The sequence below is a fragment of the Doryrhamphus excisus genome, linkage group LG5 (assembly GCF_037039965.1).
Source record: "Doryrhamphus excisus strain RoL-2023G ecotype Guam linkage group LG5, RoL_Dexc_Guam_v1.1, whole genome shotgun sequence".
In the NCBI taxonomy this organism is placed as follows: Eukaryota; Metazoa; Chordata; class Actinopteri; order Syngnathiformes; family Syngnathidae; genus Doryrhamphus; species Doryrhamphus excisus.
Genome location: NC_136361.1, coordinates 19,276,784 through 19,289,835, shown reverse-complemented (window position 1 = coordinate 19,289,835; position 13,052 = coordinate 19,276,784). Strand labels below are relative to the sequence as shown.

Below are 13,052 nucleotides of genomic sequence, written 5' to 3'. Positions count from 1 at the left end.
GACAAGTGTGTATCACACAAAGATCCACCATTTTCTAAATCCAGACTTTAAAGGGGAACTGCACTTAATTTGGAATTTTGAGCAGCATTCACAATCCTTATGTGAAACATGAACACATTTATTTCCATTGCCTGTGCATTATACCTTGAGAAAACGAGTTAATATGAGCTAGCTTACAATGCTCTCATTGGATACACCTATTTTGACTATGAAGCCCTCTTTAAAAAAAATTAAAGCATTGCATGTTTGATATACATGTGATCATGCATTAAAACATACAGTGGTAACATGTCATTGTTGTACCTCGCCGTGTTTTGATGATTTAAAACACTAACAAAACTTCTTGAAACACATACGTATGCTAGTTCCTTCAATAATTGCAGCGACAGCACTTACGACTCCCGCTCTCATTGGGATGCTGAGTGCTCCATTCCTCAGGTAAAAAAAAAAAATGTACATGGCAAAAGACCATCTTGCATCTTTGAAGCGAAAGTCTTCTGTCTGTGTTAAGTCTAACAATAAGCGAGGGCTCTTGTTTGTCAGCGAGATTAAGCATTTCCATGCTAGCTGCTACAGTAATAGGGTGTCTCACATAAGGATTGTTAATGATGGGCAAAAAGTGCAGTTCCCCTTTAAACCATGGAATTACAGCCTTCTGATACAAGTTAACAGTCTTAAGACAATATCAACCAACAGGTATAATTTGAAAATGCAGAAAATGAATCCAGACAGACATTTTGAATGACAATTTATTAACCAGCATTTTACTATAAACTTTCCAAATGCTCTGGTAACCCCATCCTGTGCCATGACTAATATTCTAGTCCATGGCACTGACACAGTAAAATGACATAAAAGAGGAATGCATTCACATTTACAATTGAATTTTGATGATTTTGCTTTTTTTTTCAATACTTTTTTGTTTATGATCAAGGTCTAGTCAAACCCTTCCTAGACCTGGCAGAGTAAATAGTTTTCTTTTTTTAAGAAAAAATTTATCATTTTGCGATGTTTTCTGTGTTTTGGATTTTTCAATGTTTAAATTTTTTTCTCTTTTTCCATCGGTGAAGCAGGTTTCAAATTGCTCAATCTACGGGGAAAGGAAATTAACTGTTAAACATGTATTGTAATAAGATATTACAGCAATGTTGTCCAACAAAATTCACACACCTTAGACACTGGGAACACCAGCGGGCGTGGTGGACTTCTGAGCAGCTTCCTTGGCCTGGTGGGCCTGGAGCACTGCAACAGCCTCATCCACCTATATCAAAACAAGACTCAATAAACCACTGCATATGAAAATATATAACAGTTCTAGTGAGTATTGTAACACTATTTACAGACCTTTGAGCGCAGAGATTCAGGCGATTCAAGCATGTGAAGAAGCTCAGAGTTGTCAATCTCCAGCAGCATGCCAGTAATCTTGCCCGCCAGACTGGGGTGCATGGTCTGAATCAGGGGGAACAGTCGCTCACCTGAGGGAAGAACAGGATCAATGTGAGCTTTATATTGCAGCCACTAACACGTCTAAAATAAATGAGCGGACAATGTACTGTACTGACCCAGCATTTGTTTCTGTTCCTGAGGAGGGGCAGCAGCCAGCATGGAGGCGGTCAGGGGCTCCTGTCCTTGAACATGGACAGCCGGCTAAGATGAAAAGTACACATCTGTTAACACTTTCTCCAAGTTTCACTTCATCTTTTGTATCCTTAACTATCAATTCGGAATATTTAGAGTGACAGTCTAATAAAAATTGAAAGAAAAGACTATGAACCTGCTGCATGTTGACTTGTGGCTGGGAGGCCATGTGCTGCTGAGGGTTGCGAACTCCGGCAGCATATTTGTAGTGGGGCATGGCCCGCACTGGAGCGGCAGTGGCTGAAGCGCTGGCAGGACGCTGGCTGAGGGCCTGGGTGGCTGGGGGCGAGGGACAACGAACGGATTACCTCCAATTTAAACATCAAGCCAGTGACCAAAAAACAAACTGGTATACTCACGCATGCGTTGAGAAGCCATCATACGTGGGACCTGGGTGTTGGTGGTTGCGGTAGGACGGATCGTGCTGAAAGTCTGGGGTCTGGGAGCCGACGGGCGCATGGCACTGGGCATGTTCTGGAAGTCTGCAGGGAATTAAAACCATTTTATAGCTTTTGAACACTAATGAAAATATACATGAATTAAACCAGCATTCATTATGTTGAAAATGTTGAAACTTACGCTGTGGACGCACTCCCTGAGCAGCCCATCGCGGGCTGGGACGCAGCTGAGCTAGCTGGTTGGCAGAGTAATATGCAGCACGGTTTTGGGCCTGAAGGAGACAAACTATCATGAGTATCTCTTATGCCATACAAAAATATGTACTTCAAAAGGGAGGCGAGTCATTTAGTATCACCTGAGGTATAGCCGCCATGAAGTAGCCAGAAGGTGGAGCAGTCTGGTAAGGGTTAAGGACAGGGTTGGGCACAGCGCGGACTGTGGCCATCCTCTGCATGTACTGATTGGTTAGATGGGCCTGGCGCTCTTCTTTGCGTTGAGCCAGGGCCACATACAATGGTTTAGTGGCAACAATACGGCCATTCATCTCTGTTACGGCTTTGGTGGCCTCTTCCGGAGAAGAAAAGCACACAAAGCCAAAGCCTTTGCTGCGTCCGCCTTCCATCATAACCTGAGGAGGACAAGAACAGCGTCAACGCCAACTCTTTGTAAAGCACCATCATGATTTCATCACTGGTTCTATATGTTCACGCAGCCCAACTGCATTATCTACTCACCTTAGCACTAGTTATTGTTCCAAATGGAGAGAATTCTTTACGCAGACGCTCATCATCAAGGCCATCATCCAGGTTTTTCACATACAGGTTGACGCCCTAGAAATAATGAATTTATCAGTCATAATCACTTCCATGTAGTAGACCCATTCAAACATGCCCAGGTATACTCTTTTCCTTGAAATAAAGGCAAACAAACCTGGTATCTGGTCATGCGATCCTGTTTCATCTGCTCAAATTTACGCTTCAGTTCGTTCTGGCGCTCCCCTTTTTTCTGTGCACGGCCCACATAAACTTGTCTGCCGTTTAGTTCTTTACCATTCATATCATCCACAGCCTAAAAATACATACACAGAGCCACTGAAAGAAACTCACAACACATTAAGACATTGGACAATATCTTAAACACTAACAACACTGTAACCTTACCTTTTGTGCATCTTCGTGTCTCTCGAAACTGACAAAGCCAAATCCTTTGGACTTGCCACTCTCGTCGGTCATAACACGTATACTGAGAGCTGGCCCTTTAAGCAAATAGGAAAATACACAAATGAATACGATTTAATGTGCACAATCAAACATGCTTTAATCTAGGTAGTGTTTGTGCTACTTTTTAATTACCATATTTTCCAAACAACTCCTTGAGCTTCTCATCATCCATGTCCTCCCCAAAGTTCTTGATATAAACATTGGTGAATTCCCTTGCACGGGCCCCAAGCTCTGCTTCCCTCTCTTTGCGTGATTTGAAGCGTCCAACAAACCTTTTGATCAGAGACAAAATATCAATCACAATTACCTTTATTTCTGGTGCTTTTCTACTCTGAATTATCCAAAAAGTCAATTAGTTCCAATGTTAAATTACTAGAGGTGTTAATTTGCAAAAAGATATCCCAAGTTTTCTCATTTCTTCCTGTAAAAACACATATTTCATGTTGTGCAAAACATAAAACGTGGGGTATCCGTTTTTGCAAATGAACTTTGTGAGAAAAATGCAATGTAGTCTAGTCACTCATTAAAAACACTCAGAGGGGCTTGCAGTTCATTAAGATCACGTTAGTAAGATATTTAACAAAATCTTTAAATCAATGGGTCATGAATGATATTCCCACTTACACTTTCCTGTCATTGAGCAGCATGCCATTCATTTTCTCAATGGCCCGCTCGGCAGCCTCGTGGGTCTCAAAGTGCACAAAGCCATAACCCTTTGAGCCATTTTCATCACAAACCACCTTGAAAGGAAACATTTGACCACTTGAGTAACAATCAAACACCATGCAATTTTAATACATTTGACCAACATTGATGTTCAGCTATGCATCCTAAAAGTCATGCAAAGTAGTAGTGAGTATGTCAAGCACAAACATACAAACCAAAATGCTCAAAAGGCAAACGTTGCTGCACCTACCTTGCAGGACAGGATATTTCCAAATGCTGAGAAGGTATCGTAGAGTGCCTTGTTGTCAATGGACTTGTCTAGGTTCTTAATGAAAATGTTGCCCACTCCACTCTTCCTCAGGGAGGGGTCCCGCTGAGACCACATGATGCGAAGTGGTCTGCCTTTGATCACATCAAAATTCATGGTGTCCAGGGCTCTCTCAGCTGAAACAAACACCGTTTTTTTTTTTAGAAATCCAACATGGACAACATTGACACTGCATCAAACCGACAGAAAACTGTCTGTAATTCTAATACATGAGTGTTACTTTTATGTAGCCTAAGTAGAACGTGTATTTTCCTTAAAAGTTCAAAATGGAGTCAACACATTTCGTGACCAAAACGGCAACACTCACCATCTGCGGGCTGCTGGAAGTTCACATAGGCGTAACCGAGGGATCGACGGGTGATCATGTCTCTGCACACCCTGATAGACAAGATGGGCCCAGCCGGGCTGAATTTCTCGTAGAGCATGGCTTCGGTAACGTCTGGATGCAGGTCTCCCACATAGAGGGAGGCCATGGGGTAGCTAGGCGCGCTGGGGTTCATGTCGACGACGCGTGTTCAGACACCAAAGACACGTAATGGCAAGTGTCGCTCTGTGATACGTTGGAAAAACACAATCTTCAATGTGAAGCGGTTATCGTCTTTGTCCTGTCGTCAACCACTAACCGCCCCAAACGAGTCGTTCCTCACGTTCCTCTCCAAAGGTGACAACGTGGGCTAAGCTAGCAAGAGCAGTAAGCTATCGATGCGCGGCCTAACTGATGCGGCTCAAGGAGCACTAATTTCTATCTACACAGTTTCAATCTGAACAAAAAATGTCTGTAAATTTACACAGATACGTGTTTAATTAACACTAACGAGCAACCCCAAAATCATAAACGAGCTCAACACAGCGGCTTGAGTTATTACCCACGCTTTCTGTAATGGCGGTTATCTTAACGTTAGCTTGCCAGCGTCCTTCTCGTTACGTCTATGGTTCTTCTTCCCTCTTGGCGTTGCTTGAGTTGGCAAATGAAATCCTGCTTCACCGATTTTTTTTTCTTATAAAAATATGTCTGCGTGTGCGGTCTAGCTTTTGGTTTGTTTCATAATAATAAAATGTGTGCCGTGGCTAGCTACGGAGCACACCCAACGCAGACGGATTACAGGAATGAAAGGAAGGTCGGTGGAGGTTGTTTCCCAATACCAGTCCGAACCACTGGGCGGTCGATATCACGTATGACGTCAGAAATCTCGCGATATGTTAGGTTGGATTTCATCATCTCAGCAGTTCACAAACAGTTGTGTTCAAACGCAGCCTCGCCCGATTGTTTTTTTTCAAGAAGAAATGAAGTAAATCCAATAAAATAAAATGTATTGATAACACAAGTGATGTTGTAGTGTGGACTAGTGGTTTGGATGTTGGCCTCACAGTCATGAAATCGAGGGTTTGAGTCATTCCGAAAACGTGCATGCAGAATTGTGTGAATAGTTGTTTATACTGTATATACATTATATTATTATATATACATATTTAAGTGAAGCCAATTTGATTTCCCTATTTTTCAGTCATGGGAAAAGAAAAAAACTAATAATTTGGTATTATATTTACAAAATGTATGAAAACTATATTAAACAAAATAGAATTGGATGAACAATAAATCAGACAAAATAGAATTGCTGTCCCCGGAGATCCGGACAGCCAAATAAATCTCTTTCTAAGTCCTCCTGAGCTCCCGGCAATGTGAAAGAGCGTTCGCTCCTGATCGATCCCTCCTTTAGATAGTTGTTTTGCCAGACTGATTTGTGTCTAAAGATAACTCTCTGCATCATTCCTTCACGAATCTTGTATGACGCACACAAGGTGATAAACTGGCATCTCTCCTGATGTGATGTCCCCAACAGTACATAATCCCAAGGCTGTCCTGTTTGTCTTTGCTGATAGGAGCTTACAATATTTTTGCATGACCTTTGACCCAAAAACAGTTTTTTTTTATTCAGTTTCTGGTTAATACTTCATTTTTAATTACTCACTCGATAGGTTACTTGGTCAAAATAGTACTGTATTTTGAGACACTTGGAATGATTTGTGATTACTAAATCACTAAACATTACACTTAATATTAACAGAACTTCTACTTCTGTGAAACTCTACCAATTATGTTGAAATACTCTTGCTAAATCACACACTAATACCGTTGCTCTGTTAAATTTAAGTTGTGCTAAAATTTATTCCGGTGTCCGATTAGTGAAATAATTTTTTTAAACTGACAATACCCACAGGTGACTTTATCCATCTGTTTGACTCTTCTCAGATCGGATGTGGAGAAGAAAAGCTGTCTGATATCTACTAGCTCAAATTAACTCTGTCTGATGGGTTGAATATATCTTTTTTTTTTTTTTTTAAATCAGTTTAGCGCACTGGAAAAATTTCAAAATTACACTTTAAAAGAGCACATTTGCCATAATTTGCACACTGGTGTGCATCCACTCAAAATTACAGCAAAGAGCATTCAAAAATGACAAATATAGAAGACAAAACCACGTTCATGTTTAATTGGAAGATGACTTTTTTCGCATTTCAATGTGATTCACTGCATCAAGGAATCACAGAAATTACAATTGATTTATAATGACTGGCTTACAGTTTAAAAACATACACTGTGGTCTTTTAAGAAATACCCCCGGGTGCTGACAATCCACAGCATTGCTGACAATACAATGGATTATTGCAGACAGAACACTGCATTAAAAAAAATCCAACTTTCCAGTCAACAGTCTAGATCAGGGGTGGGCAAACCACGGCCCGCGGGCCACATGCGGTCCGTCAAGTGTTTGAATCCGGCCCGCCAGTTGCTTTCTAAGTATTTCAACTTTTAACATACAAGCTGGCAACATGACTTGCTGGTCGGATGTCTTATTCAGTAAAAAAAAAAAAAAATCAAATTACATTTCTTAATTTGATGTGATCTAATGTTTAAAGTGCTCCTAAAAAAAGGGACATGAGAACATACAGCTGATAGTATGACACTTTTACAGATAAAATTAGACAAGTAATTCAATGCAGAATGTTAGAATTGTAAGTATAAAATCGGGTTTGTGTGTTAAATATATTTTCTGGCCCCCCTGGACAATTTTGTTGACTCAAAGCGGCCCACGAGTCAGAAAGTTTGCCCACCCCTGGTCTAGATTGCCTGTTTAATGGATGAATTAAAATGTTAAAATGTTTTATTCCACTTACCTGGAAGAACTTGCTCTGCTATCACAAACATGTGATAACATGACAAGTAAAACACAATTTGAAAAAAGTAGCATGTGGAGTTTTTTTTCCCCAGAGGCACAAAACACCAAGAAGCTTGTATGTCACTGCAACTTTGATACCTCGTAACCGATACACAAACATAAATCATATAAAAACAAGTAAATTAAACTGTAGAAACTTAAACATTTGACAGTGATGGAATGCAACCTTTGTGTTCAGACTTGGCCTTCCTTGGTATTTTAGCCTGCTTTCATTCAACAGCCAATGTTTCGTCTTGTGAGGTATATTTCTTTATCAAAAGATGTAAGAAAACTAAAACCACTGACACGCATACTGCTTTTTAACTTTAAAGAGTTAACCCACCACCATTAGAACCATACAAACCTACAGTATGCATAAGGAAAACCCCTATATGCCCATACCTTGAATTACTACAAATACCAGTTAACAGAGGTGAGCCGACGCAAGAGGCATTCTGGAGAGCTGGACAATAATTATGGTTATGGTGGTCTCAGTGTTTATGGTCATGATGATGGCCACTGGCGAGAAGAGACAATTGGGGTTCAGCTCAATCTTTGGCATCCTCTGTATCCTCAGACTGGCTATCAGAAGTCCACAACTGTGAAAAAAAAGCCACAGCGTATCTGTATCAATGTAAAGTGAGCATGCTTTTCCTAAATCCAAGTATAGACTGTTGGATGAACGTGTTAATGTGAATGAATAATAGTGTATCGTGTAATACATTTAAACTTACTGTCAAGTTGTCTCTCAGTAGCTGCATGATAAGTGTACTGTCTTTGTAGGAATCTTCACTCAGCGTGTTAAGCTCCGCAATGGCATCATCAAAAGCCTACGAGATTCAACAACAAAAGTCTCAGTTGGGGTCTGAATTAAATGAATGTAATATAATCATTTAAAAATAAATAATTATTTAAACAGCAAGAAAAGATATTTCTCAGCAATGCTTACAGATTTAGCCAGTTCACAGGCCTTTTCTGGTGAGTTGCGGATCTCATAGAAAAAAACAGAGAAATTGAGAGCAAGACCAAGGCGGATTGGGTGGGTGGATGTCATCGTGTCTTGGCTGATTTTAAAGGCTGCTCTGTAGGCTTCCTCTGAGGTGCTAATAATTTCTAAAGTCGGAGAACAAAAAACATTGTGAGTTTGTTGAAATGAAAACATTGTAGAAGAACTAAATAAATATGACCCCATTTTGCCAAATTAGGACCATTTAATAAAAGTCTGCATTATCTTGAGCCAAAAAAACAGTATGTTGATCAAAAGATCAGCTGTGGCGACTCCGGAATCAGGAAATCTTGCGTTAATATCATGTTGATTGTCTTTATTTATATCAGTTGCTAGTAAAACAGTCCGGTAATGTAACCCCCCAGCTGAATACATGCTATTACCCAACCCACTTTCTCTCTCTAATGTTCACTTTGCTTTGGCAAGGATGGAGACAGCAGAACCGTGAAATCACCGATACCAGCCTAAGGTTTTACCCCGTATCGGCTTGGAAATGAAATCAATGGTATCGCACATCACAAGCACTCAAACTACAACAATGTTCACTTCTGTAAACACACAAAAATGTGAGCGATGTCATGCTTCTGCACATACATGTCACTCTCCAGATACTTTGCGTTCTTATTAACATGTCGTATTTGATTGGTAATGTGAATGACCACATAAAAAACAATCAAATTTAAACAAAAAAAAATTAAATTGTGCATTAATACATAGCCTAAAAATAAAACCACCACAACATCACACAAACTGAATGGATTCATGTTCATACCTTCCTTCTCGGGTTCTGTTGCCACTTCAGCTAGGTAGCGGTAATAGTCGCCTTTCATTTTTAAATAGAAGACTTTGCTTTCAGGCAATACAGTTTTTGGAATTAGAGATTTGTCCAAGAGGCCCTGTAGAGTTAAGAAAAAAAGGTTTAACAGCGACATCAAACTTTGTAAGTTAACATGAAGCCACAAAAATTGTTTGTCATGAGAGAAAGTGTGCAGTGTTGCCAAAAGTTGGGCATAGCGACAATCACTTAACATATCAGTTCCTACCAAAAATTATATGAGCCAGGAACAGATCGTTCCTGGCACGTTCACCACTATGACATAACGCAACATTATTGTTATCGTTATTGTTATTATTATTACATATATGTTGAGACCTTCTTGAGCCACTTCATTGCATTTTTTGCATCTTACTTTATCTTACTCTTACGTTTTTTTTGTACTAAGAAAATAGTGTTGTGACTTGAGTTGCGCAATTAGCCACTGCCATCCAACCGTTCATTTTCTATGCCACTTGTCCTCAGTGGTCACGGGTATGCTGGAGCCTATCTCAGCTGTCTGTGGGTGAGAGGCAGGGGTACACCCTGGACTGGTTGCATTGAGAACTGCATTTTATTTATTATAAATTGTCATATTATGTTTATAATAAATATCCTATCAATATTTTAGTTAAGATCCTCATCGATCCTTGTGTTCCATTATATAGTTCAAAAATGACAGTTTTGACTTGACTGTTCTTTTCTCTTATGACAAACATTTGGGTGATATTAATTCATTCATTCATTTTCTACTGCTTATTCTCACGAGGGTCGCTACAAACTTTTCAAAATTGAGCTGGAATTACAATACTGTGAAACTGTGACTTTTTGCCCGAGGTTATCATACCATCAGAATCTCATACTGGCCCATGCTGAGTTTGCACCTTGTCTTTTTAAATCTTCAGTTATTTATCTTCCTCTAAGTGCCTGCAGCTCAAATTTATTTTAACATGTCCAGCACAATAACTACCAGGTAGACTTTTAAGGTCAATGTGTTAATGCTGCTGCTGCTGTTCCAAACATCATAAATGTAACAACTCAATAAATTCATATACAATAGAATAAAGCTCACCAGCACATCCTTGCAGATTTCTTTGAGCTCATTTTCAATTTTCTCACGGTAGTCCTTGGCCAAGGACTGCTTTATGTCACCACCTTCCATCTTCTCAATGCTAGACACAACACGCCAAGAGGATCGGCGAGCCCCAACCACATTCTTGTAGGCCACAGAAAGCAGGTTGCGATATTCACTGCTCAGTTCTTTCTCTTCAAGCTCTGCTGCAGACTTCATAGCGTTAGCCATGTCGTCATAACGCTCCACTTGCTCAGCAAGTTTGGCCTTCCTGATCAACTCGTCAATGGATTCCGCACTCATGGCTGCTCACTGGAAAAATGAAAGTGAAAAGGGGGGGTCACTGGAGAGACCATTTAAGTAAACTGGAATAGGGCTGCAACGATTATTCAAATAATTTGAGTACCTCGCGTTTCGTGTTTATAATGATTTTGTGCCACCATTGACCGCCCAGCTAAGTAAATATGCGAACATTCCTTCTGCTCCCGATGACAGCATTCCAGTCACATTTTCAATTTCTGTGAGATTCCACGTTTAATTGGCCAATTCCACGATTCCGTTAATGTGGAAATCATAGGGCCCAATGGGTCATGATGATAATGTTACGCGCTAACGATGGATCTGCACGATCGATCGATAGCGCTGCGCCCGAGATGGATCCATCGTTAGCGCACAAATCGATCGATTTCTGCGCTCACGATCGATGGTATATTACTGCGCCGGGGATGGATGTGTGTAGTTTGTTTAGATGCCAACAGATGGCAGCGCTGAGCGTTGTTACTTACAAGAATCAACAAGAAGTCGATGCATGCAAATTTCAAATCTTTGATTAATTGTCAAGCAGTTCACTTTGTTACCGTTCTCGGCGTGGGGGGAGTGTGAACCCTAACCCCTAACCATAACCCTGTCATTGTATGCAATTAGCAGATCAACGATTGTCATTATATTGTCAGCGCAGTGTCAAAGCATCGGTCTCCAGCACAAGGCGGTTATATCCATCGTGAGCGCAGAAATCAATCGATTTGTGCGCCAAAGATGGATCCATCTCGAGCGCAGCGCTATCGATCGATCGCGCAGATCCATCGTTAGCGCGTAATATTGATACTAGCTAACAAACACGGACCGAAGAGTGGATACTGAGCTCTCGATTTCGCTACAAAGACTCAACAAGATGCTGGTTTGCCGTCAGGATTTTTTAAACCTGAGGAGTGGAGCACAAAGCCATCCAAAGGAGATATCGTATGGAGATATCGTATCGTTTTCGCTGTTGTTAACAGAGCCAACATAACTATATGTATCGATCCACCGAGAAAAGAAATTGTGGCGTTTTAAATCATCAAAATAGGGCAAAATAGTGCAACTATTACATGTTATCATTACTGTACGTGTTATTGCATGATCAGAGCGTGTATATAAAACGATGCAATGTTGTTAGGTTTTTTTTAGAGGGATTCGCAGTCGAAATAGGTGTCGCCCAATGACAGTACTGTAAGCTTGCTGAAATTAACTCGTTTTCGGTTCATGTTTCAAATAAGGATTGTGAATGATGGGAAATTTTCGAAAAAAGTGCAGTTCCCCTTTAAGGTTTGTAGCTTTGTATGCCAGACTTAAAATTTTAGATCGTTTTATATCGTCATATTGTGATACATCCTAAAAATATCATGATATATGCTAAGATCCATATCGCCCAACCCTAGTGCGTGTGTGCGTACGTATATGAGTGTACATGCATGCGCGCGCACACACACACGATAACTTGTTTTTACAAGTTAAGTAGGTCTGCTGTATACCTTCCATTTGTTTTTTTATGCTTGTATTAGAACCCCACGGTTATGGACCTCGAAACATAAGCACGATAAAGAACTCTTTGCCAGTTAGCAGACAGCCCAACAGGTTTACAGTGAGACACAATACTAGCTTCAACTTTCGACATGACACACCTTCCTTCTACACTCCAGTTAGCCATTGTTCTTAAGTCTGGAAATTACAGACAATGGAGAGGCTACGTCATTGGTTTTATTACGCTACAATCGTCAACCAAATAACATGACATGTCGGCTGGGGTAAGTTTTCGTCAGTCCGTACCTGTGCAACGGGAGATTGCAGTGGTGTCGTCTAGAAACCTCCAGCTAATTCTCTCAGTTTGTCGTGTGAACAGTCCACGGGGTTTCTCCCCTATTCTACTATTTAAAGACTCGGCCCGTGCAGGGTGGATGACGTCACAAATCACTATGCCAACCGAACGTGACGCATCATGGTAGTTGTAGTTTAAGCCTCCAAACCAAAATTCATTCATTTATTTGTGTAGTCTTGCAGTTTGGGAGAGGAATTGCATACTTTGTGGACATAAATACATACTATTTATGTTAGATATACTACATACTAAACACATACTAAAGATATACGAATAAAGTTACATATTAAAAAAGTTTGTGTTCGACTTCCAAGGGGAACATGAAGACAAATATGTCAAGCCTGTAAGCTATTTCTTTGCAGAATAGATGGTCTAGGTTCAATACAGCGAAACCCTCATTCTTGTCAAGGTGTGGTGCTTTTAGAAAGAATTCCAGTTAAAGGCAAAATAATTAAGTTCAGTAAAGAAGATGCCTAACCAGTTCAACAAGTTGCAATTCAGTCTTTCTCTCTCTCTCTCTCTCTCTCTGACACACACAAACAAGATTTGTCTTATTT

General features: G+C 40.3%; 2 protein-coding genes across 4 annotated transcripts; both read right to left on the bottom strand.

The window, feature by feature from the left end:
• Window positions 1–735: 735 nt before the first annotated feature.
• LOC131105241 (polyadenylate-binding protein 1A) lies at window positions 736–5,385 on the bottom strand. Of its 3 annotated transcripts, none has more exons than XM_058053149.2 (16): window positions 4,875–5,385; window positions 4,559–4,801; window positions 4,174–4,367; window positions 3,882–3,997; window positions 3,390–3,529; window positions 3,198–3,292; window positions 2,968–3,105; window positions 2,772–2,867; window positions 2,393–2,665; window positions 2,218–2,308; window positions 1,998–2,120; window positions 1,775–1,917; window positions 1,563–1,647; window positions 1,345–1,475; window positions 1,171–1,261; window positions 736–1,090 (listed from the first exon to the last, which is right to left on the bottom strand). In XM_058053149.2, the coding sequence occupies exons 2-15, from the start codon at window positions 4,749–4,751 to the stop codon at window positions 1,172–1,174; spliced, it is 1,908 nt and encodes a 635-aa protein (XP_057909132.2). In that variant the 5' UTR covers window positions 4,752–4,801; window positions 4,875–5,385; the 3' UTR covers window positions 736–1,090; window position 1,171. The 3 variants fall into 3 exon arrangements, with proteins under 3 accessions (XP_057909132.2, XP_057909133.2, XP_057909134.2); XM_058053150.2 differs by having other exon boundaries at window positions 5,118–5,385; XM_058053151.2 differs by having other exon boundaries at window positions 5,122–5,385.
• Window positions 5,386–6,718: 1,333 nt separating this feature from the next.
• LOC131105592 (14-3-3 protein beta/alpha-like) lies at window positions 6,719–12,592 on the bottom strand. Its single transcript, XM_058053881.2, has 6 exons — window positions 12,447–12,592; window positions 10,362–10,673; window positions 9,248–9,371; window positions 8,419–8,582; window positions 8,204–8,299; window positions 6,719–8,068 (listed from the first exon to the last, which is right to left on the bottom strand). The coding sequence occupies exons 2-6, from the start codon at window positions 10,662–10,664 to the stop codon at window positions 8,018–8,020; spliced, it is 738 nt and encodes a 245-aa protein (XP_057909864.2). The 5' UTR covers window positions 10,665–10,673; window positions 12,447–12,592; the 3' UTR covers window positions 6,719–8,017.
• Window positions 12,593–13,052: the final 460 nt, after the last annotated feature.